This window comes from Hipposideros armiger, unplaced genomic scaffold (genome assembly GCF_001890085.2).
Source record: "Hipposideros armiger isolate ML-2016 unplaced genomic scaffold, ASM189008v1 scaffold_47, whole genome shotgun sequence".
Classification (NCBI taxonomy): Eukaryota; Metazoa; Chordata; class Mammalia; order Chiroptera; family Hipposideridae; genus Hipposideros; species Hipposideros armiger.
Window position 1 is genome coordinate 1,690,905 of NW_017731397.1, and position 19,883 is coordinate 1,710,787.

The 19,883-nt window shown below is 55.0% G+C and overlaps 2 protein-coding genes across 2 annotated transcripts; both read right to left on the reverse strand.

Annotated features, from left to right (window-relative positions):
* Nucleotides 1-3,506: 3,506 nt before the first annotated feature.
* Nucleotides 3,507-7,280, reverse strand: HOXA10 (homeobox A10). The gene is made up of 2 exons (XM_019639963.1): nucleotides 6,293-7,280; nucleotides 3,507-5,101 (listed from the first exon to the last, which is right to left on the reverse strand). The coding sequence occupies exons 1-2, from the start codon at nucleotides 7,254-7,256 to the stop codon at nucleotides 4,827-4,829; spliced, it is 1,239 nt and encodes a 412-aa protein (XP_019495508.1). The 5' UTR covers nucleotides 7,257-7,280; the 3' UTR covers nucleotides 3,507-4,826.
* A 7,263-nt stretch (nucleotides 7,281-14,543) lies between these two features.
* On the reverse strand, nucleotides 14,544-18,716 carry HOXA11 (homeobox A11). Its single transcript, XM_019639964.1, has 2 exons — nucleotides 17,469-18,716; nucleotides 14,544-16,055 (listed from the first exon to the last, which is right to left on the reverse strand). Exons 1-2 carry the CDS (start codon nucleotides 18,187-18,189, stop codon nucleotides 15,823-15,825), a joined length of 954 nt encoding a protein of 317 aa, XP_019495509.1. The 5' UTR covers nucleotides 18,190-18,716; the 3' UTR covers nucleotides 14,544-15,822.
* Between the last annotated feature and the right edge of the window lie 1,167 nt (nucleotides 18,717-19,883).

The following is a 19,883-nucleotide window of genomic DNA, read 5'->3' on the forward strand; positions in this document are numbered from 1 at the left end:
AATCCAAACGGAAAGCAGCGACTCCTTAAAAAACCGGGTAATTAAATTCACGTGCGAACACTGTGCCTGCAAGAGTGTGTTTCTCATTAGCCCACTTCCCTGGCGACCAGGGCGGGCGGCCTCCGGCACTTCCATCTCCTTTCTGCCTCCATCCTCGCCAACAGTTCCAGTAACGCCCGCCTCCCCCCCCCCCAAAAAAAGCCCTTATACATCCCTATCCCGCACTGGGACCCTCAAATGCCAGGCTTTCCCTGAGAGCTAGGCTGAGAAGCCCCGTGGAGACCAACCGGGCGCCCCTTTCTCTGCCTGCGCCGGAAGAGGGAAGTGGCCGACACAATGAACTCCGACGTGGCCAGTCCAGGCCGCCTCAGCCCCCTCCCCCCTAATATTTTTCCTTTCCCAGTAAATTCCTCCGCGTTATCCCCACCCCCACCGCAGTCCAAGATGTCCTAAATATTGGGCAGTTCGCGGGGCCTCCGAGATTTTCATTAAGAAAAATTAGTTCGAGAGGAAACGTTTGCTCCTAATTGCAATTGTCTGCAAACGGGCTGGAAACGCCTGGCTGCCTGTTCCACTTCTTGTACCCAGAGAAGACACAAGTTATTAATAGTAATATTTTAAATAAAAAGACCATTCCTTTAAGTAGCCTTAGCCCCCAAAATAATTAGTAAACCTTGAGTGTTAACCAGTCCTTACTTGTGACTCGAAGGGAGAGGAATCACAAAACCAAAAGTTATCCCTCTTTAGCCCAGAGGCTATTCAGGCTTTTGTGTCTGCTTTTATTTTGGAAGTAAAAGGGTTTTCGTGTGCATAAAGAAATAATAAATGGGTGTGATTACAAACTGCCTCTTCTCTCCTGAGAGTTCTAAAATCTTGGCTTCCTAAAGAAATCCAATACTCAGGTCCTGAAAATGGCAGAGAAGAGTTGAGGGGAACGTGGTGTGCCTGCCTTTTAGATAACAAGACCAGGGGCTGAGCAATGAAAACAGTTCCTGGGCCCAAAGCCGAGCAGGGAAGGGAAGCACTGCTCCGTGGGAATGAGTCTGAAGGCCCGCATGTTTGTGTGTTGCGGGCAGGAAGGGGTGAAGATTGTTTTCAGTTCCCGGCAATAACGAGAATTGGTCCCACTGGCTTCCAACGGTGGACTACAACTTGGAACAAGGACTCAAGTTTGTATTCCAATGGTTCTGGAATTTAGAATTCCTTTCCCCTATTATTTAAAACAAGCTGGCGCTGCAAGTGTCCCCTTCTCGGGCAGTCGTCTGCACAAGAATGCCATATCTAACATTCTCTGAACCTGATAGAAGCTACTGGCAAGAAAGCAGCCAATCTTTGCCCTAGCGGGGCTCTGTTATCGCGGTTAAAGCCGGAGCTCAGACCAGCAGGACCCGGAGAGCCGACGCTTCCTGGAGAGTTCCCGGCGGAAGGGATCCCAGCCTTAGGTCCCTTGTGAGGGTGGCGAGGGCCTCCTTGCCTTCGGTGTGGGCACACAAAAACGCCGTGAATGCCCCTAATCTAATCTCCTAGGCTGCTGTTGCTGACCTGCGGAGTAGAAACGCAAGGCCGCCGCCATCCGGTCGTGATCGTAACCGAGGCCTTGTCTGCGCAGCGGCACACCAGGCCCAGATCCACAGACCTCTAGACGCCCCACACGAGCCTTCCCTTGGCAGATTCCGACCCCTACTTGAGCGCGCAGAAAAAAATAAGACCCCTCCCCCAGGCTCTCCCCAAGTCAGCCCTGGGTCCCTCAAGAAGGAAGAGTTGAGGAGGAGAGGAGGTGGAGATAGGTAACTGGACACAGAGAGACCGAAGACGAAACAAAAATGAAGAAAAGGGGAGGAAAGAAAGAAGGAGTGAAGAAAAGAAAGAAACAGAAAAACGAAGAAGGAAGGAGGGAAAGAAATAAGGAAGGAAGAAAAGAGTCAAAGGCGACTCGGGAGCAGAAAGCGCTTACAAGGAGAAGGGTAAGTGACAAGGCCAGGATCCCAGCTCCTGTCTGCCCTGTCCCTTCTAGCTGGGCCTGAGTCTCCACTGACAAAAGGATCTTTCCTTATCGGCCCTGCATTGGGGCCGATGGTGTCGTAGCCTTGCAGGAGAATAGCGGGGTCCCTGACCAGGCATAGGCCTGGAGCGGGGGAGGCACAGGATGGAAGCGTGCGCCCCTGACCTTGAATGGCCCGGGGCCCAGAATTCCTACCACGCCCCCGGCGTCCGCTCAGGAGCAGCTAACCTGATCTACCTGCTCGGGCCCGGTGGGAATGGGGGTGGGTGCGGCCAGCAGCCTGGCAAAGCGCTGAGGAGGCAGGGACGAGACTCCTGAGCGGGGGGAAAAGCCGAGGTTGCCACCGCAGGCGCCGCACGACCAGAGCCTGGATGCCCCGCCCGGCCCGGCCCCCGCGCGCACAGGTACCTGGAGACGATTTCAACTGAAGTAATGAAGGCAGTGTCGTGCTGTCGAGAGAAAGGTGGATCCCAACAACAGGAAACTACCTAAATCACCGACCAGTTCTGGTGCTGCCCGCGCGGGGTTGCCTCGCCCGCCGCCGCCGCCGCCACCGCCGCAGCCAAGGGAGAGCCCTGCGATCGCACCCGGCCCGGCCCCTCGCCAACCTGCGCCCGCTGCTGCTACTGCGTGTCCCGGGCTGCCGCTAAGGCATCTCGGAGGAAGAAGCCACCAGCCCCGGAAAGGTAAACCTGGGAGAGGGAGGGAAGGAAGGTAAAGGAGAGAGAGGAAAATGGAAGGAAAGGAGAAAGCGAGAAGAGGGAACAAGCAGTGTGCACGCTGGTTTCCCAAATCTTGCAGCCCAAGCGCGCCGGCGCTGAGCAGCGGCAGCCCTGGGTGACTCGAAAGCGCCAGGGACAGTCCTGAGCCTGGCTCCCTGTCTGGTCTCGGCCTCCCGCGCTCGCTTTCTCGCGCGCACCCTCCCCGCCAGGCAGCCAGCCGGGGCGCGCGCTCCCGCGCCCCCTCCCCCATGCCGCCTCCCCCCACCACCTCCCGCGAGCAGGAAACGCGTGGCCCCGCGGAGGGCGACCAGGTGGGGGAGGTTGTGCTGGGGGAGGGGGGGGGCTCAGGCAGCCCGGCCGCCGTCTACCTAACCGCTGCCGCGGACGCTGGTGACGCGCTGTGGGCCCGGCCTGCTCCCGAGATTCCTAGGCTGGGGTCATCTAGGACCAGGGGACCCACAAAATAACCAGCCTCTGCGAGCCTCCCTGGGGCTCCCGAAAGAAATCCTGTTTGGCTTCCTCTGTCTATGCAGCTCCCCTCTCAACTGAAACCAGCGGTCCAAGACAGCCACAATCCAGATATACTAGCAAGTCATAAAACTGAACAAAAGCCGACAAACCTTACGGCACCAGGGCTATAGGGCCCAGACAAATTACGACTGTCTAGGTAATATTTAAATAGATGCCTAAAGTAATTGCAGGGGGCGAGGGCTAGTCCTCCTGTTGTAAAAGTGGTTGACGGGATAAAGTGGAAGGTGAAGATAAGAAGTCAAAAAAAGAGGTAAAATTAAAAAGCTTCATTCCACAGCTTTTATTCTTCTATAAGAACATAAACATCGTCTTTTTTTCCACGCACAGCAGCATTACAATATTAATTTATTCTGATTTAAGATTAGAAGTAAATAGAGCTAGAACTAACATTTATAATAACGATAGAATGCATTTGCATAAAACAAGATTGGCAATTTTTCATAATAATAGACATTTATACAGATTTGCATTTATAGGTTTTTTTTCTTTTTCTGCACCTACAGGTTTGACCCTTTTATGCATGTAACTTCACAGTATAAAGGAAACCCAAACAATGTCTCCCTTTTCTAGTCTATTCCGCTTGCCCCAGCCCTCCTCGGCTTCCATGAATTTTGGAAAGAAAAAAGAAGAGAAAAAAGTGAGGAAAAAAACCCTCCACAAGATAGGGAGAATTGTGGTGTGCTTGTCGTGTGTTACCAGTGGTAACAATTATTTAATGACAAAAATTCCACTAAATCTGCAAGTATAAAAAAACTACATCAGATTACTTATCCACAGCCAGAGGATACAGAAATTCAGAGGTAAGGGAAATAATTTAGTCCCGCGATGCAAGACCTTACTCAAACTGGAAGAGAGGTTTCTTTGTCCTGGTCATTCTTTTTTTTCTTATATAGCTGGGATATCTTCCAGAGGAAGGAAATTCATCTTTCTGACACTTTCTCGATTTTCCAATCAGCCACAGTCAAGCCCTTTTGCCAACTTGTATGCCCATGCCCATAAGCCCTTCTCTTTGCCAAGGAAGAAAGGAAGAAAGAAAAAAGAAACCCAGGGGCCTGTATCCCCTGATTAAACACAGCCCAACACTCCAGGCCCGCGAGCCTGGTGGCAGCTCCTTGCACCATTGACCTCAGGCCAGACACCTCAGCGCCTACAATGGACCTCGGGCTTCCGGCTAGGTTTGCCCCGGGCCCCGCAGGAAACCAGCTCCACCGGGAAGACAGGGGCCATCTTGAGCAGTGGAATCCAGAGACAGCAAACCACCCCAGTCACCACTTGACACTTAGGACAATATTTATCTATATAGAATTTTAGAGCGATATGGCTTTTTCCCCCAGAAAACAACAAATAAACCGGCACCTAGCAAACAGACAAAGAAACAAAAAGTCAGAACAAACCAGCCCTGCACAGATGTAACGGCCAGCGAGATGGCTAGTGTGGGAGGGAGGAATGGGGCTCCCGCACAGGTGCGAGTTCCTGGGCAGAGGCTGAAGACAGAGGGAGAAGAATGGCTCTCTGGAAGCGCAAAAACACACAAAAAAATAAAAATAAAAACAGCGTTGCCTGGAGCTTCATCAGGAAAAATTAAAGTTGGCTGTGAGCTCCCGGATCCGGTTTTCTCGGTTCATTTTCTTCAGTTTCATCCTACGGTTCTGAAACCAGATTTTAACTTGTCTGTCCGTGAGGTGGACGCTACGGCTGATCTCTAGGCGCCGCTCTCGAGTAAGGTACATGTTGAACAGAAATTCCTTCTCTAGCTCCAGCGTCTGGTGCTTCGTGTAGGGGCAACGCTTCTTCCGGCCACTCTTTGCAGTGAGCCAGTTGGCTGCGTTTTCGCCTTTGGAATTGCCTGGCATTTAAGGGAATAAAGAGACGGTTAAATCAAGGCTATGTGGGTTGCCCGCAGGGGTGAATTTGGGCCACCTCTGCCACAAGAGAGATGCCCTAAGTCACACAGAGAGTTATGCCTCCCTTTAGCTTGCCCAGGAAGCGCAGGTCCTCCCAAAGGCATGTGCGAAACCCAGTGGGCCTCCTATCTACACCTACCCTCCCAATTTAAATTTTCCTCCACTTTTTTCCAAACACCTGTTTTAACCCAAAGCTGCCATTTGCTTGCATAATGAACGGCCTGGGAGGGCAGTCTGTATATCTTGAACTTAACGCCTTACTTTTTCTTTGCTTCTCGCCCCAAGGCAGACAAGCATTTCCTGAAGACCCCCAGACTGAAGGCCGGGGTGCTCACTCGGAAGGAGTACAGGCAGCACGGCTGTGTCTCACTCCAGCCCCCTTGTTGCCCAAGGCCGGGTGAGGAGAGGGAGAAGAACATAGCTGGGACCTGGGCAAGGCATGAAAAACTGATTTGGGGTCAAGGGCCCGCCCTCACATCTCTCCAGGAGCCAGGGACATGCAGTCTGGGCGACTCTGAGTTCCAGAGGAAGCGAAATGGCCCTTTTCTGACTCTCAGCTCAGGGCCCCGGCGTCGGGGCCGGAGTTGCCTTTTCTTCTACCCGCAACGAGGATTCCCGCCCCTCCAGCAACTTTGAAAAAAGCTTGGGGGATCGTAAACTCGAACTTCGCCGGTTAATGGGCTTATTTATTGGTGCTGGCGGCTGCTTATTTTGGATGCCTTACAAACATCCGCGCTATCTGCGGGCGAGCCACTTTCCCTCCCTCCCCCTCCCCCCGCGTGGGCCGTGCCTCGCAGGCTGGGCCCAGACCACGGCTGAGGGTGCTGCGGGCCACGAAGAAAGGCATGCACGCGAGGGGGGCTGCTCGCCGGTTTCCTCGCCCCTAGTCGGGGTGAGCTGAGGCCAGCGCGGAGGACGTCTTGGTGTGGGGCGCTAAGCTGGACATGAATTTTTACTGCGTCCCTACGCCCAAATATTAAAAAGCAAGTTCACAAGGTCAGCCTGCCTGCAGCTCGGGCCAAGGCCCGCCGGCTGCTGCGCGGACTCCTGGCTCTCTGCTCCTTCCCTTCTCTGGGTCGGTCAGCCTGCCTGTCTGCCCGCCTGACTGCGGCCCTTCAGCGCGCCCTGCTTACCCAGGGAGTCCTTCTCCGGCGAGGCTTTGCTGCTCTCGGAAGGGGCCGGGGAGAGCTCCTCGGCGGCCGAGGACGACGCGTGCGCCTCCTCGTCGCCCTGCGAGCCCCCGCCGCCGCCACCGCAAGCCAGCGTGGGGGGCGGCGGCGAATCGAGGGCTCGCTCCTTCCGGGCTGCATCCGCCGAGCCGGAGGCGAGCACGGGTGGCGGGTCGAAGCCGCGCCCGGGGGGCTGAGCTGGGAACGGGCCGGCGCCGAGCTGCTGCGCGCCGCCGCCGCTGCCATAGCCCTTGGCCGTGCCGTAGGCCTGCGAGAGGCGGAAGTAGCCGGGCACTGGCACCCCGCTGGAGGTACCCAGGGCGCAGCCGTCGGGTGGCGGGCCCCTCGGGAAGGGGACCAGCTCGGCAGCGGCTGCCGAGCCTTTGGGGCATTTGTCCGCCGAGTCGTAGAGGCAGTAGGAGCTCTCCTCTTTGATGTTCTGCGCGAAAGAGCAGGAGGTGGCCTGCGGCGGGGGCTGGGGTGGTTGCGGCGGAGGCGGCGGCTGCTGCTGGGGCTGTGGCGGCGGCGGCGGCCCCTCGGACGGCTCCATCCGGCACGACCGGGGCGCGTCCAGCCACAGGTCTAAAGGCGCGGGCGCATAGCCGTGCGCCCCGGCACCCAGGCCCCCGTTGCCACCGCCGCCGCCACCGCCCGGCGACGCCGCCTCATTGCGCTTGCCTCCCAGAGCCGGGAAGATCCCGCAGCTCTGCAGCCCGTAGGGCAGGTCCGCGGCCGGCGGCAGGTAGACCCCGCCGTGGGCGTAGTAGCCGCCGCCGCCCCCGGCGCCACCGCCGCCGCCGCCAGCCTCGCCTCTGCCGGAGCTGATGAGCGAGTCGACCAAAAAAGAGTTCGCGGCGGGGCTCTCCGAGCATGACATTGTTGTGGGATAATTTGGCGAAGGGAGCAGATAGCCCTTTCTGGCTGACATTTCTTGTGCAAAACATGCTGAATACGATTAGCAATCCCCCCGCACCGCGACAGGCGCCCGCAGCCAATCCTGAGCTAGAGTTTCCGCGCGACCACTCCCAGTTTGATTTCGTAGGCGCGGGGCCGCTCTCGGAGGGCGCCCTCAGAGCCCGCGATTGATATAAATATGTAATCTGTATTGATGGGCCGCGAGACGCACACCCGATACCTCAGCCCAAAGGCCAGAAACTGCGGGGGCTGCCCCAACGTGGCTGGTGGGGGACCTGGCCCTTGGGCTCGCCCGACCCATGCCCGGAGGTGAGCCCTCTTTTGGGTGTGTTTGAAGGGCCTCTGGGCCCCCGCACAGTTAATAGGTGGGGTGTGTATGGTGCGAACCCCGACCGGCCTTGCATGCTACCCATCCTTATTTCGGAATCTGCCACTAGCCCTCGGTACACTATAAACACTAAGTGGTTCTGTCAGGGCCCCAAGCTCTTCTCATTCAGCTGTGGACCTGCAGTTGTCTCACAAAAGTGGCGGACCTGGTCCTAAGGCCACCAGGATCCTCAGAGTGTCAGAAATCCAGAGCGGAATGGAAGCTGACAATTGCCACTTCTTTCTCGCATCCCACACACAAGTTCCCCCAAAATGCAATGCCAGGGCCTCTCAGCCCCCCTATACTCTCTACTGCCAGTCTGTTGATCCAGTTAAAATCTTTGTCTCTGGTTTGCTCACCATGCTTGCCTATTGGTGGGCCTTGGTGGGTTGGCATGAGTGGGGGTAGTGGAAGCAACTGGCAACCTTGGCTGAAAGACTCAATCACCCCTACATTGAGGTGAGGGCCAGTTTCAGGCACCCCACAGCCCCATCACCCTAGCAGGCTCCAAGCTCCAGGGTCTTTCAGAAAAGTGAAAGAAACGTTGATCTTCAGGGTGTTTGGATTGCCCTGAGGTAAAGACCCGGAGGGGGAAACTTGGGGGGGGGGCAATGGACACCTCTGCCACACTGGAGTTCTCCCTTTAGCCTTGGCACTCATAAGCTCCCTGAGGCTTTGACAAGAACCAGTGTCACCACGCTCCTGCCTCTCCATCCCCTCCCCTCCTCCCTCCTCCCCTCCAAACCCGTGGCTGTGGGGCAGCCCTCACTCCTGCCGTGTGCTCATTTTAACGAGGCCCGCGGTGAGGAAATCCGTTCTCTGCGAGGCTGGGCTGGGCTCGAGGCCCAGTTATAGGAACGTTCCGAGGCCAGGCTATTTGCTGAGCGGACCCCGGGGTCTCCTTCTTCCCTGGCTGTAGGGATGGGACATGCTCTTAGTCAAATGGAAATGGCCGGCCCATGGCGCAAGCCCCCAAGTGTGGGCCTCATACATGTCTCAGGAAATGCGACCTTTTCCGGCCGGATCCAGTGGAGCCCAGGAGGTCGCGGCCTTGCCCCTGGCCTGCAGGCTACAGCTCTCCAGGATGCCCCAGGCCTGCCCGCCTCGCCAGCTCCATCCCCTGCAGAGGCCTTGACTAGAGCTGCTGCTCGCCAGGATCCCAGAAAGCAGACAGACCGCTCAGGTCTCTGCAGCCGGGAAAGACTCTTGCACCCCAGGTGATTTGCCAGGCACTTGGCCTTGTTCCTCCTAGTATGAACTCAGTCCCAGGAGGAAGCAAAGCCTGAGAGGACCCAGAGAGAGTGCGTGGGAGAGCCGGCAGGCAACAGAACCCTGGGGCTGACTTCTGAGATGCAAGCAGTTGCAGTCTGCCAGCTGCAGCCGCTCTGAGTGCAGAGCCGGGGAAGCCACACCACCGCTTGCACTGCGCTCTGAACAGTTCCACCTCTGCACCCCGAGGAGGTTGCTGATCTGCGACCGGGCACCTGGGGTGGAGAAAAGGGGAATAGAGACAGAAAGAAGGAGAGAGACAGGAGAGAAGGACAAAGAGAAAAGAGAGAGGGTAAGAGAAGAGGTGAGAGCTTGAGAAAGCCAGTTCTCTCCAATCTGACAGGGTCTTAAGGCTGCAGTGGCAGTGCAGCCTAATCTAGTCAGGAGTCTGTGCACAAGGTTAGGAACTGTCCTTTGCTCTCCACATCACTCTTTTGCCAGGCAAACTGTAACCTGGCTAGGCCCACGAGACCAACGAACTTGAGTACTGAAAAGTTGTAGAATGCCACAGCCTAGGACCCTTCCAGGATGGGCCTGGTCCTTACCCAGTTTGCCTTGCCAGGAGGGTGGAACTGACTGGGACTGTTGTGCTCAGCAGTGCTACTGGGAAAGGCCACAAAGCCGAGGACTACCTGAGAAAGGGACTTTGCCCCTCAGCACTGTCCATGACTCTCAGGAAAGCTCTGCCAAGTGGGAAGTAGGTCCCAAGAATAGGCGAGGGTTCTTTGAGAACATGAGCCTCAGCAGACCAGTGGCCTGGGACTTGGTGCCTCTGTTGACTAAAGACAGAAAGCAACTTCCCAGGCTGCAGGTTGTGAAGGACCAGTGGCCATAAAACAGCATGCTTGAGATGGTGGAGGCTAGGAAAATACAGTGAAAGAATGATCTAAACCTGTCTTTCTTAGCCTTTTTGGAAATTAAGGCCCCTTTGGAAAATCTAAGGCCAAGTTCTGCCTCTTAACCTGTGAAAAAGGCATGTCTGTGCATTCCTATAGAGTATCATTTTCAAGGAGATCACAGACCCCTCAAAGCTGAGAAGCCCTCCAGAATGTGCCAGGACTGTCAGGGAATTCAGTGGCCCTGTCAGTTTGACTGGTAAGAAAGCCCGGTGCCCCGCTGTAGGCGGCTCAGGCCCTGTCTGGTCAGGGTCCTGTAGGGTGGCCAAATGGGCTTCTAGGCTGGATGGGATCCAGGAGCGTGCACGTGCCAAACGAAGTTACAGAAATCAGCTTGGTACCGCATCTGCTACAAGAAGGCCCCTCGCTGCGGAGTAGAGGTGGAAGGCTCGCTGCTGCGGAGTCCCAGACCGTGGCATTGGCACTTGGGTGTTCACCGACCTTTGAGGAGAGCCGGATGTTTCTCTCCAGCGTCTCTCCACCCCCCCCCCAAACCCCATCCCCCTTGTAATAAACCAAACGGGATGTTGGGTTTGTGCTGTTTGTTAATTTTTTAAAAAAAAAAGAGAGAAAAAGTGTGTAAACCCGTGTGGGAACCCCTCTCTGGCCCAGGACCGCCGCCCAACCCCCACCGGAGCTTGCTGCGCCGAGAGCGAATGGAGAGCCTGCGGGTATGCCTGAGGCGGATTGGCCTGCTGCTGGTCGTGCGGCCGAGAAGGTATCAACCCAACAGAAGCGCAAGTTAAACCCTCTCATCCGGTCTCGGAGCTCTCAGCATCCCCGACCGCCCCCCAAGGTTCCACAGTCCCCAGATTGCAACACCGAGGTGTTAGCTTCCTCGTTAGAATATTCCATTTATCGATCGCCCCGGCTTTCCCGAGGTTCCCCGCCCCCCTACCTCGAGAGATTAAGAAAAGATTCAATTGCTCCAAGGGTCGGCTTCTAGACACACACTCTCCCTCTCGCCTATTTACTTTCTTGCCCTCTCTTCCTTTCGTCCTCCCTCCCAGCTGCTGAATTTCTCTCTCGCCCTCAGGATGCCTTTGACCTAAAAGTCTCGGTGCCTGCTTGTTTCAACCAGGCCTGTGCAGAGTAACGTGAAAGCCGCCAGGGCCCACGTATTATTTAGGAGTAAATATAGCCCATTTCTACCTGGATAATAACACGCCCTCCCCCATGGCTGTGGAGCCGAAGTAAACGCCAGGCCGGTGGAATAAGCCTTTTGGCGAGGACTACGATGCAGTTCACCGGATAGCGGATTCCTCCTCCGAGAAGGCCCTTGCGAACGACGAGAAATAATGTTATTTCCAAAACTGTTATTACCAAAAAAATTCTTTGAAAAAATATACAAGGTACTGAGATTGAGATAGCCAGTAAACAATTTGTGTCTGGAGGTCGCTATCAATGCTTTCGGGGTTCAGAATTATCTGGACGGCCGCGGAGTTGGACTTCGACCTCGCAGAGGAAAAATAAAAGCTACTTCCACATATCCGGCTTTAACAAAAATTCTGGACCTTTCAGATTCGTGCATTTAACTGCAGTTAGAAAAATTTTTAAGCAGTGACGTTCTTTTCTTGATCATCTTTAAGAATGTCAACATTTCCGGGATATTTGATGTATTTGCTTTGAATCAATCAGGTGCAATCTATCCTTAACCCGCGTTCAATTTGTTTTCTAAATCCAACCACTGAACTGGCCCTTCTCTCCTGATGTGGGAAGTGTTGGGCCCTTTTCACACACACCCTAAATTGCAATATCCTTAGTTTTGTCCATAATAAACTGCCTCTGGCTTTGAAATTTGAGGAGACTCTGGGATTTTAGGGAAGGCTCAGGCTGCAAAGAGCACCGTGCAGGCACCCACTCCTTGGTTGCCTTATTCTGGCAGAGTTTGGGAGCCCCTGCTCAACAAAGACGAGTGATTTTGATAGGTAAAACTTACACACACATGCACGCACAGGCACCACCTACTTTCTCTGAGATTCCCCCCACTTACCCATGCACTGTATATTTGTGGGGGGAAAAATGACCAATTTAAGAATCCAATGAAAACATATTGGAATAAAGATTTAAATATAGGAAAAGTGGGAATTTGAATCTAGCCTCCAAAATGTAAGTGAAATGATTATTTAAAACTTGTTTTATGACAACCTCGATGGAGGGATGGGTCTATCAGAGTTTATCCTCAGTGCCTTTTGAAAATATATAGGTATTTACCAATACGAATTTTGCGTATTATGCAAAACATGCAAAAGACCTCACTTTTCCATCTAAGAAATTGCTGCAAAACCCCAGTCAGGTTTATAGCAGTACATTCCAAATAAGCAATACAGACTTATCTGGAAGCCTTGAAAATCAAGTGACTTTTCTGAATTGGCCTTTTTCAGAACAAAGGTTTCCCCCCAGGCTGCTGAACAGACCTAGAAAATACACCTAGTTGGAAACCAGTGACAACCCCAACGTCTGCCCCAGGGAATAAGCCTGCCCTAGCGGCCACGGTTGCTGACCACCTCATTGTTTTGAGTAGGAACTTTCCGTTTTCTCCAATCCCGCCAACTCCCCTTCCCACCCACCCCCACCACCACAATCCGCTATCCCAGCACAGCTGGGACCCTTTTGCTCCGATGCCCACCCCCCCCCCATCCCTGGTTCATCCCATTCTGAATATTTTTACAAAATCGAAAGATCGCTTTGGGTTTTTAGCTTGCGAGGGGAGCTAAAATCGTCCACTTTTCCACTTAGGCCTCCCCTTGCTTTCCAAACTTAGGGAGCGATGGGAGGGGGTGGGGAGTGTGGATGGGATGAGCACCTATAGCGTCACCCAGCACCGCACAAACCCAGCCACTTTCCCCAGCCCTGCTCAGACATCGGCCACCTCCCCACACCCGCCCCAGTCAGTCTGAAATTGCTAAACTTGTGGCCTCTTACCTTGACACATTTCCGAAAATCACTGCCAAGGGACAGCTGGCTTCTCCACGCCGGGACGCCTGCGAGGCCTGGAGAAGGCGCGTTGCTTTAAATTACACCAATCACTTCTTGAAGGTGAGTCCCCAATTTTTTGATATAAAGAGGAACGGGACAAGTGAAATAATGTAACGTGCTGCTCTTAGTATCAGAAGCGAACAAAGGCCAAGAATCGCGCTGGGGTTCCCGGCTCCCCGGCGGCTTTGACATTGATCGGAAGTGCGCCATCTCGTGGCGGTTGTGAGCCTAGGCCGGGCCCGAACTCCAGCCGAGGCCGAGAGAGGGAAGCAGGCTCCAGGCAGAGACGGAGGGAGAGAATGTGCCCAGACCGCTGCTGAAGAGATCTCACTTTTACATCTAAGAAATTGCTGCAAAACCCCAGTCGGGTTTATAGCAGCGCATTCCAAATATGCAAATTGGCCGGCCCCGGACGGGTTTACGACCACATTGTCACAGCCATCGGAGGATGGGCTTTTATAGGGCTCAGAAATCAAACCCGCGCCCGCTTGCCGCCCGCCCGCGAACAGTCCTCCTGGCTAGACTCTCTCTAACAACTTGCGATACTTTGGTTAATCTTTAACTGTCCTAAAGGAAGTCTTTCCTTAAACCTTGGGCTTCCCTGCCCACCCCCTCCCTGCCCCCCAGGAGAGTCCTTGTTCATCTCTGTGTCTATCAACCTAGACATTCATCTCAGGGGGTCTGTCCCACTCCCCTTTGAGCTCGGTTTCCCCAGTCGCGCCAGTTAGACAAACACACAAACAAACAAACAAACAAAGCGGGGCCTGGGGCCTCTTTCCAAATCCGATCTCCGCTGCTCTGGCCCTGCCTGGGTGGCTAGGGAGAGGGTGGGGTAGGGTGGGGTGGCAACAAAAGGCTCTGGCCTTTCCGCCCTGCCCCTCAAGGTTATGGGTGATGTCCAAATTTAAGGCAGAAGTTCAAAGGCAGCAAACAAAGAGGAAACTGGCATCTTCCTTTCTCCAAAGGGAAAAGGCAGCCTCAGCTGGGAGCTGGGGAGAAAGCGCCCTTAGACACTCCTGGGAGAGCTCTGTCTTTGTACCCACACCGGTCTCCCTTTTGCTGAAGGGTTCCCCAGGGCACCCTAGAGTGGTTCCACTTCAGTCCTGCTAGTCCTGAGATGAGGCAGCTCAGCCTGGAATCAGACCCATTGGTCACCTCAAGCCCCAAGGTTTTCTCCCAGGGCTGGGCCACCCTGAGGATGAAACCCCATATTCCAGGTCCTGAGATACCCCATTCCTGGGACCCTATTTTCCCAAAGGACCTGGCCAGTCACTTTGGCTTCCTAAACCTGGTTTCTAGTGGAGTTAAATCCTGGCTAAGTCACCTCCCCACACTCTCAGAGGCCTGGTAACTTGCCCTTTTCCTGATGTGTGTGTGTGGGTGCTGAAGAGTAGACGTGTGGCAGTAAAAGGTGAGCAAGGAGAGGAATGTCACACCAAGACCCAATACTCAAGTTTCCACAGTCTTTATTTTCCTTGTGCCCTGTCGCCTGTATACATGCTGCGACATTTGTGGTGAGTGAAAACGGAAGACAGGCCAATACTCCTGCTACAAACAGAGCTACCAGACTCTTCTTAACCCAGGAAGGCAGAGAAGAGGCAATGGGAGGGCCCTGGCTTTCTCAGCTGAGATCCCCAGACACTGTCCTGCCGAATTACCTCGGAGCAAACCCCCAACGTTTTCCAAATATTGCAATTAAAAAGACCATTTCCAACACCCTTCCTGCTTCCAACAACACCCCAAAGGAAATCAACTAATGGCAAAAAAAAAAGTATTCAAACAAAATAGGTTATGGTTCCTTTATTTACAAGTCTTTTGAACATCATCCCTGTATGAAACGTACATTCAAATATTCTTAGCAGTGAGTGAGTTTAACCGTGGAACACTGTAAACAGATAGAGCCTTTAAATATCTTCTTCATCTTTTTTCCCCTCTACATTGCATCTCTTAAAATTCGCTTTGGTTCCTGCAGGGAAATATATATATATAATATAATATTTATCTTTTAAAATAATTCCAAATCACTCTTGAGCTCTTGGAAGGTCGCTGGAAGCTTCCAAGCTCAGTTCTGGGGCGTTGAAGGACAGAGTGCAGCGCCGGAAATGGGTGTTTTGGGGTACCGGAGTCCCTCATAGCTGGGGACTACTGGCCAGGCCCTCTCCTCCGCTGAGCAAATCCAAGCTTCGATTAAGTGTGGCAGAGATTTTGCCAAGCTGCTGCACTCCATGGGTGTTTCCTGTAGAGATCCAAGGGCCAGCGGCCGGCCTGGGTGCAGCTTCTTAGTTATTTGATGTCTTCCACCTCAGGGAATAGTCCGCTCTGCACCCAGATGTTAGGCCTGAATGGCAGGCCAGGATGAAGACCCTCATGAGTCAGAAAAACTAGGTGAGCTGCAGGAGGCGACTGCTAGAAGCAGCTCAGGCCTGAGACAGTGCGATGAGTGGCTAGGAGAGCTGGAGAGCCACTAATGCCACCTGAAATAGTAGGATTTTTTGTTTTCCCTCAAGGATCAGCAGCCTCCCACCTCGTATCCACCACTTAGTCCAGTCGTCTTTCACATTGGCTTTGGAAAGCGGCCCCATTACCGACATCTAGGAATCCTCCCCTTTCCTCCTGCTCCTGTCCCCAAGCTGAACTGGGTTTGGAGATTGAATAGCTTCTTGAGGCAAGGGGTCCTGGGGGTGGGTAGGCTCCCTGTGGAGGGTCCTGGGAGGGGGGATGATCTCCAGGGGGCCTGGCAGGGTGCCCAGTCCCTGGTGGAGACCACACCCAGCCCAAAGCTCCACAGTCTCCAAGAGTGAACCACCAGGGGTCCCAAATCCTTCATTCTTGTTGATACTCAACTCTCGGAATCCAATTATTGTTCGGAATCTTAACCACAGATGCCCAAGAGAGTCCTGGGCTGCCTCCTGGGCTGCCTCCTTTGGGGCTATCTCCCAGGAACATCCCCTCTCTTGCACACCTTCTTTCTTCAAAAGTCACCGTGTGTCTTGACTTTGTCAAGGGCAAAATCTGCATATAATCTCACGTGTATGAAGCCCCCCACCCAATTCCAGCTGGCTGGAGCCTTAGAGGAGCGGGTTGGCTGAGTAATACTGTAACCGGTCTCTGTTAATTTTTTTTTCCTTCATTCTCCTGTTCTGAAACCAGATTTTGACTTGACGGTCGGTGAGGTTGAGCATGCGAGACAGCTGCAGGCGCTTCTCTTTGTTGATGTACACACTGAAGAAGAACTCCCGTTCCAGCTCTCGGATCTGGTACTTGGTGTAGGGGCAGCGCTTTTTTCGGGTGCGTTGGCCACCTGTGGAGGGAGAAAGAGGCAGTGAGCCAGGTTGGGGTGGGGGTGGGGGTGGGGGCTGCAATCCATCCCAGCGCCCTGTGTGGAGGGAAAGGGCTGGCCCGAGGGATTGGAGGCCCTGCCTAAGCCCCATCAGAGTCTCCCCAGGCCCCTACCTTCAGGCTCCTACTGTGGGCTGGGGACAGGCTGCAGGAGGAGGCTCAGCCTCAGATAAAAGTCAGCTCCCCAGATAGGCCCCCAGGGAGGCTGCTCACGCTGCCTCCAGGGCAGAAAGGAGGGCTCCTCACAGCAACAGGCGAGTTTGTGCTGCGGAGGCCGCTTTCAAAGCCGCCGAGTGGGGGTTGCCGACTGCCCCTAGCCCGGCCAGACTAAACAAACAGCCGCCGGAGGACATTTCACCTTCCAGCACCTGGGCGGCCGGTTCCCGAGGCAGTAAAGGCGGCCCCAGCCCCAGTCTTTCTCCTCGTTAACATCTGGGGCAGCTGCTGGTTTTTTGTCAGCCTGAGTACTGGCCACAAGCTCCTGCCTTTCTGGCCAGCCTCCTGGCTTCTGTGAGGTCAGGAGATGGCAGTGCAAGCCCCCTACCCTGGGTCTTCTCTGAGCCCCAAGGGCACACGGCCATCCTGGTCCCCCGTTAGAGCAAGGCTGCTGTTTTAGGCGGGATGGAGGGAAGAAGGGTTTCCCAAAGCTGCGGACAGGCTCATCTTGCTCCCCTTCTCGATAAAGCTGCATAAGACGTAACGAAAAAACCCGCTTTTGACAGATTGAATAACAATTCTGAATAACATGCGGTTGGACAGAAGGCGACACCTAATTGCCACCGCGCCAGAAGAAAATGGCTTCCTTTGGACAAAAAGGCCAACTTTGGGTTAATTTGTTTCTTTTAATATATTGCTCGAGCTAAGCGGGCTATTTTATCTGTTAAACACGCTCCTAGCGCCATCGTTAAACAGCGATGCCTTTGAATCCCGCCCGGGACTGGAGACCCGGCGCAACACATGGCTTTTATAAAAATCTCCGGATTACCTTGCTATCAAAGGCTCCCAGAGCCCTTGCAGGGGGAATTTACAGGCGCCCACCTCCGGCTCCCCAGCCTCGAGCTGGCCCCGAGCGGGGTCGAGCTGCCGGGCTTGGGAGCTGAGAAGGAAAAAAAAAGGGGAAAAGGGAGTTGTTTTTTTTGGGGCTTTTTTTTTTTTTTTTTTTGCAGGCATGCCTTGGCCGGTGGGTATTTCACGGCCAATTTCAGCACTCGCCACGTGATCCCGCCTTTTATAACAAAGTTTTGTTGGGGGAAACCTAAAGGCCCTTCATAAACCTTATATGCTTATAAAACAGCATATAAAAATTTAACAGCGGTGCTGCGCTAGATTTCCAACTCCCCTTTCATAAAGCGCAGGGCGCTGCCTTTATACGTACTGGAGCCGCCGGCCTTGTCCTCAGTGTGGCCGGAAGACGACTCGGGGCTGCTGCTGCTCTCCGGGCGCCGCCGCCGCTCCTTTTCCTCCGCCGCCGTCGCAGCAGCCGCCTCCCGGCAGCTGCCGGCGCCGCTGTCCGAACTTGAAGTTGCCGGCGTGCCCGTGGCCGCTGCCGCCGCCGCCGCCGCCGCGGAGGTCGCCGCGGCCGCCGGGGGCCCCTTCTCGGCGCTCTTGTCCCCGGGGTAGTCCGAGGAGGCGAGGTTTTCCGGGGTGCCGTAGGCCGTCTCGAAAAACTGGTCGAAAGCCTGCGGCAGGACGCCGTTCCTGCCCACCGTGCTATAGAAATTGGACGAGACGGCGGGGGTGGGGTGGTGGTAGACGTTGGCCGAGCTCTTGGCCAGCACGTCGCCAGGCACGCCGGCCGCGCTGGGCGCCTGCAGGCAGTCTCTGTGCACGAGCTCCTCCGCGGAGTAGCAGTGGGCCAGATTGCCGCGGGGGTGCCATTTAGTGGCGGGCTCAATGGCGTACTCTCTGAAGGTCACTTCGCGCACGGGTTGGACCTGGGGCAGGTTGGAAGAGTAGGAGTATGTCATTGGGCGCGAAGACGGGGTCTGGGGCAGAAAAGAAGGGAGGCTGGAGAAATCTGGACCCGAGACGTAGTAAGTACAACTTGGCAAATACATGTTAGAGGAGCAGGGACCACGCTCATCAAAATCCATCATTGGGCTACCTTGGGCTCTCCGCAGTAGCCGAGCTTAACATGATTCTCCACTGCAGCTGCCTCTTTGAAGCGGATCCGTGAAGTAGAAATTTGGAGACGTAAGCTGACGTGGAAATCTATCCCCATCCTTAGCAGGGAGGTGCTGGTCATGTGACCCGATGTTGAAATTGACAAGCTGCGAGCTAGTCCGGGCCTTTTTTTTTTTTTTCCCTTTCCTTTCCCCCCCCTCCCTCTCCGGCTTCCTTTCTTTGTAGCCACCTCAGGGGAAGCAACAGATCGTCACTCGGTGTTCTCACCGAAAGCACGTAATCGCCGGTGTAACTCATGTTGGCTGGGGGGCCTCCCGGCGCGCGGCGAGGCTGGGGGCTGGGGTGCGCCCCGCTTGTGCTCAGCTTGTGCTCACGGTCCTGGCTCTCAAGTGCGCCGAGGGCGGTGAGAGAGCTCAACTCCTGCCACCCACCACTCCCCGGGTGAGGGATGCCCCAGGCTGGGGGTGGCCGGGTGGGAGCTCGTCGCTGTGTGGCCCGTGCGAGGTCTTGGAACCAGTTCGTTTGGAGGATCGCGTTCGCGCCTCCTTCTTCGCTGTCCCCCTCCCACAGACTTGCTCTGGGGGAGCCATCTCTGCTTCCGACCCTTTGGGGCCAGGGTTCGCAGCCGTAGATGTGCCTGCTTCGTGGCTTGCCCGATTTGCACGGTGACTTGATTACACGCTCGCATTCATGGTCACTTCCGAAGCGCTTTAAGTGCTTTCCGTCCCTAAACCGCCAACAACTAGGGCGGCTTCCCCCGCGGTTTGTCAGGGATCCGCAGGTCCCGGAGGGCCTTCGTCTTACCCGGGATCCACCTTCCCTTCATCCTCCTTGCCGTCCTCCTCACCCCACACTCTGCCTTTGGAGGATCCCCCTCCTCCTCCTCTCTGCCTGCGGGGGTTCGGAGTCCTCCGCAGCTCCAGAGGCGCGGGGGCTGCGCCGCTGCGCACTGGTCCGCGCGCCCGCCTGGTCTTCTGGAGCTGAGGATTCGGGAAACCATGCAGTCGAGGCGAGCCTTGGGCTGTTTTAGAGGCGCTGACATCCGAGGAGCCTTCTCCTGGGTATGCTGCACCTTCCTGGGGCCCACCAGGCTGCTAGCGAACTCTAGAGCTGTAGGGAGAGTGGGGGGCAGTGAGAAAGGGCGAAGACCCGGGAGCTCGGTTGAGAAAGGGGTAACGCGCCTCCTCTCCTTCCTTGCAAAGCGTGAGAACCAGGGGGTGTGCAGGGCAGAAACTCGGAAGGCTCGGCGCCTTTCCTGCTACTCATCCCACGGAAGGAACACAATGCCAAACAGGGACGTACTTCCCAAACTCCCAGCACCTTGGGGTGACAAGGACGCCTTGACAAGGCCAGATCTGAGCTAGAGATAGAGACAGAGGCCGTATTGGCTAGTGTGAGTCTAGCTTTCTTGGGAAGAGGAAAGATCGACGGTGAAAAATGCTCATCATCCTGCAGGATTGAATGAACAATGTTGGGGAGAAGCAAGGAAGAGGACAGAGAGCAGCCAGGCAGGGCCAGCAGCTGGGAGGGGCCCAGCCCAAGGCGTCCCCACACCTATCTTCTTGGAAGGAGCTGGATGTCGCTGAAGGAAAGTCGAAAATGAAAAAGAATAACCTTTTCCCTTTCCCCATCCAGGAAATAGCCAAAGGTATTTATATATCTTGGG

Coding starts and splice junctions, on each gene's coding strand:
- HOXA10 (XM_019639963.1), bottom strand. CDS start 7,256: ATGTCAGCCAGAAAGGGCTATCTGCTCCCTTCGCCAAATTATCCCACA. Junction 5,102..6,292: donor GCCGGAGAAGGACTCCCTGG/GTAAGCAGGGCG, acceptor CTTAAATGCCAG/GCAATTCCAAAGGCGAAAAC.
- HOXA11 (XM_019639964.1), bottom strand. CDS start 18,189: ATGATGGATTTTGATGAGCGTGGTCCCTGCTCCTCTAACATGTATTTG. Junction 16,056..17,468: donor GGACAAGGCCGGCGGCTCCA/GTACGTATAAAG, acceptor CTCCCTCCACAG/GTGGCCAACGCACCCGAAAA.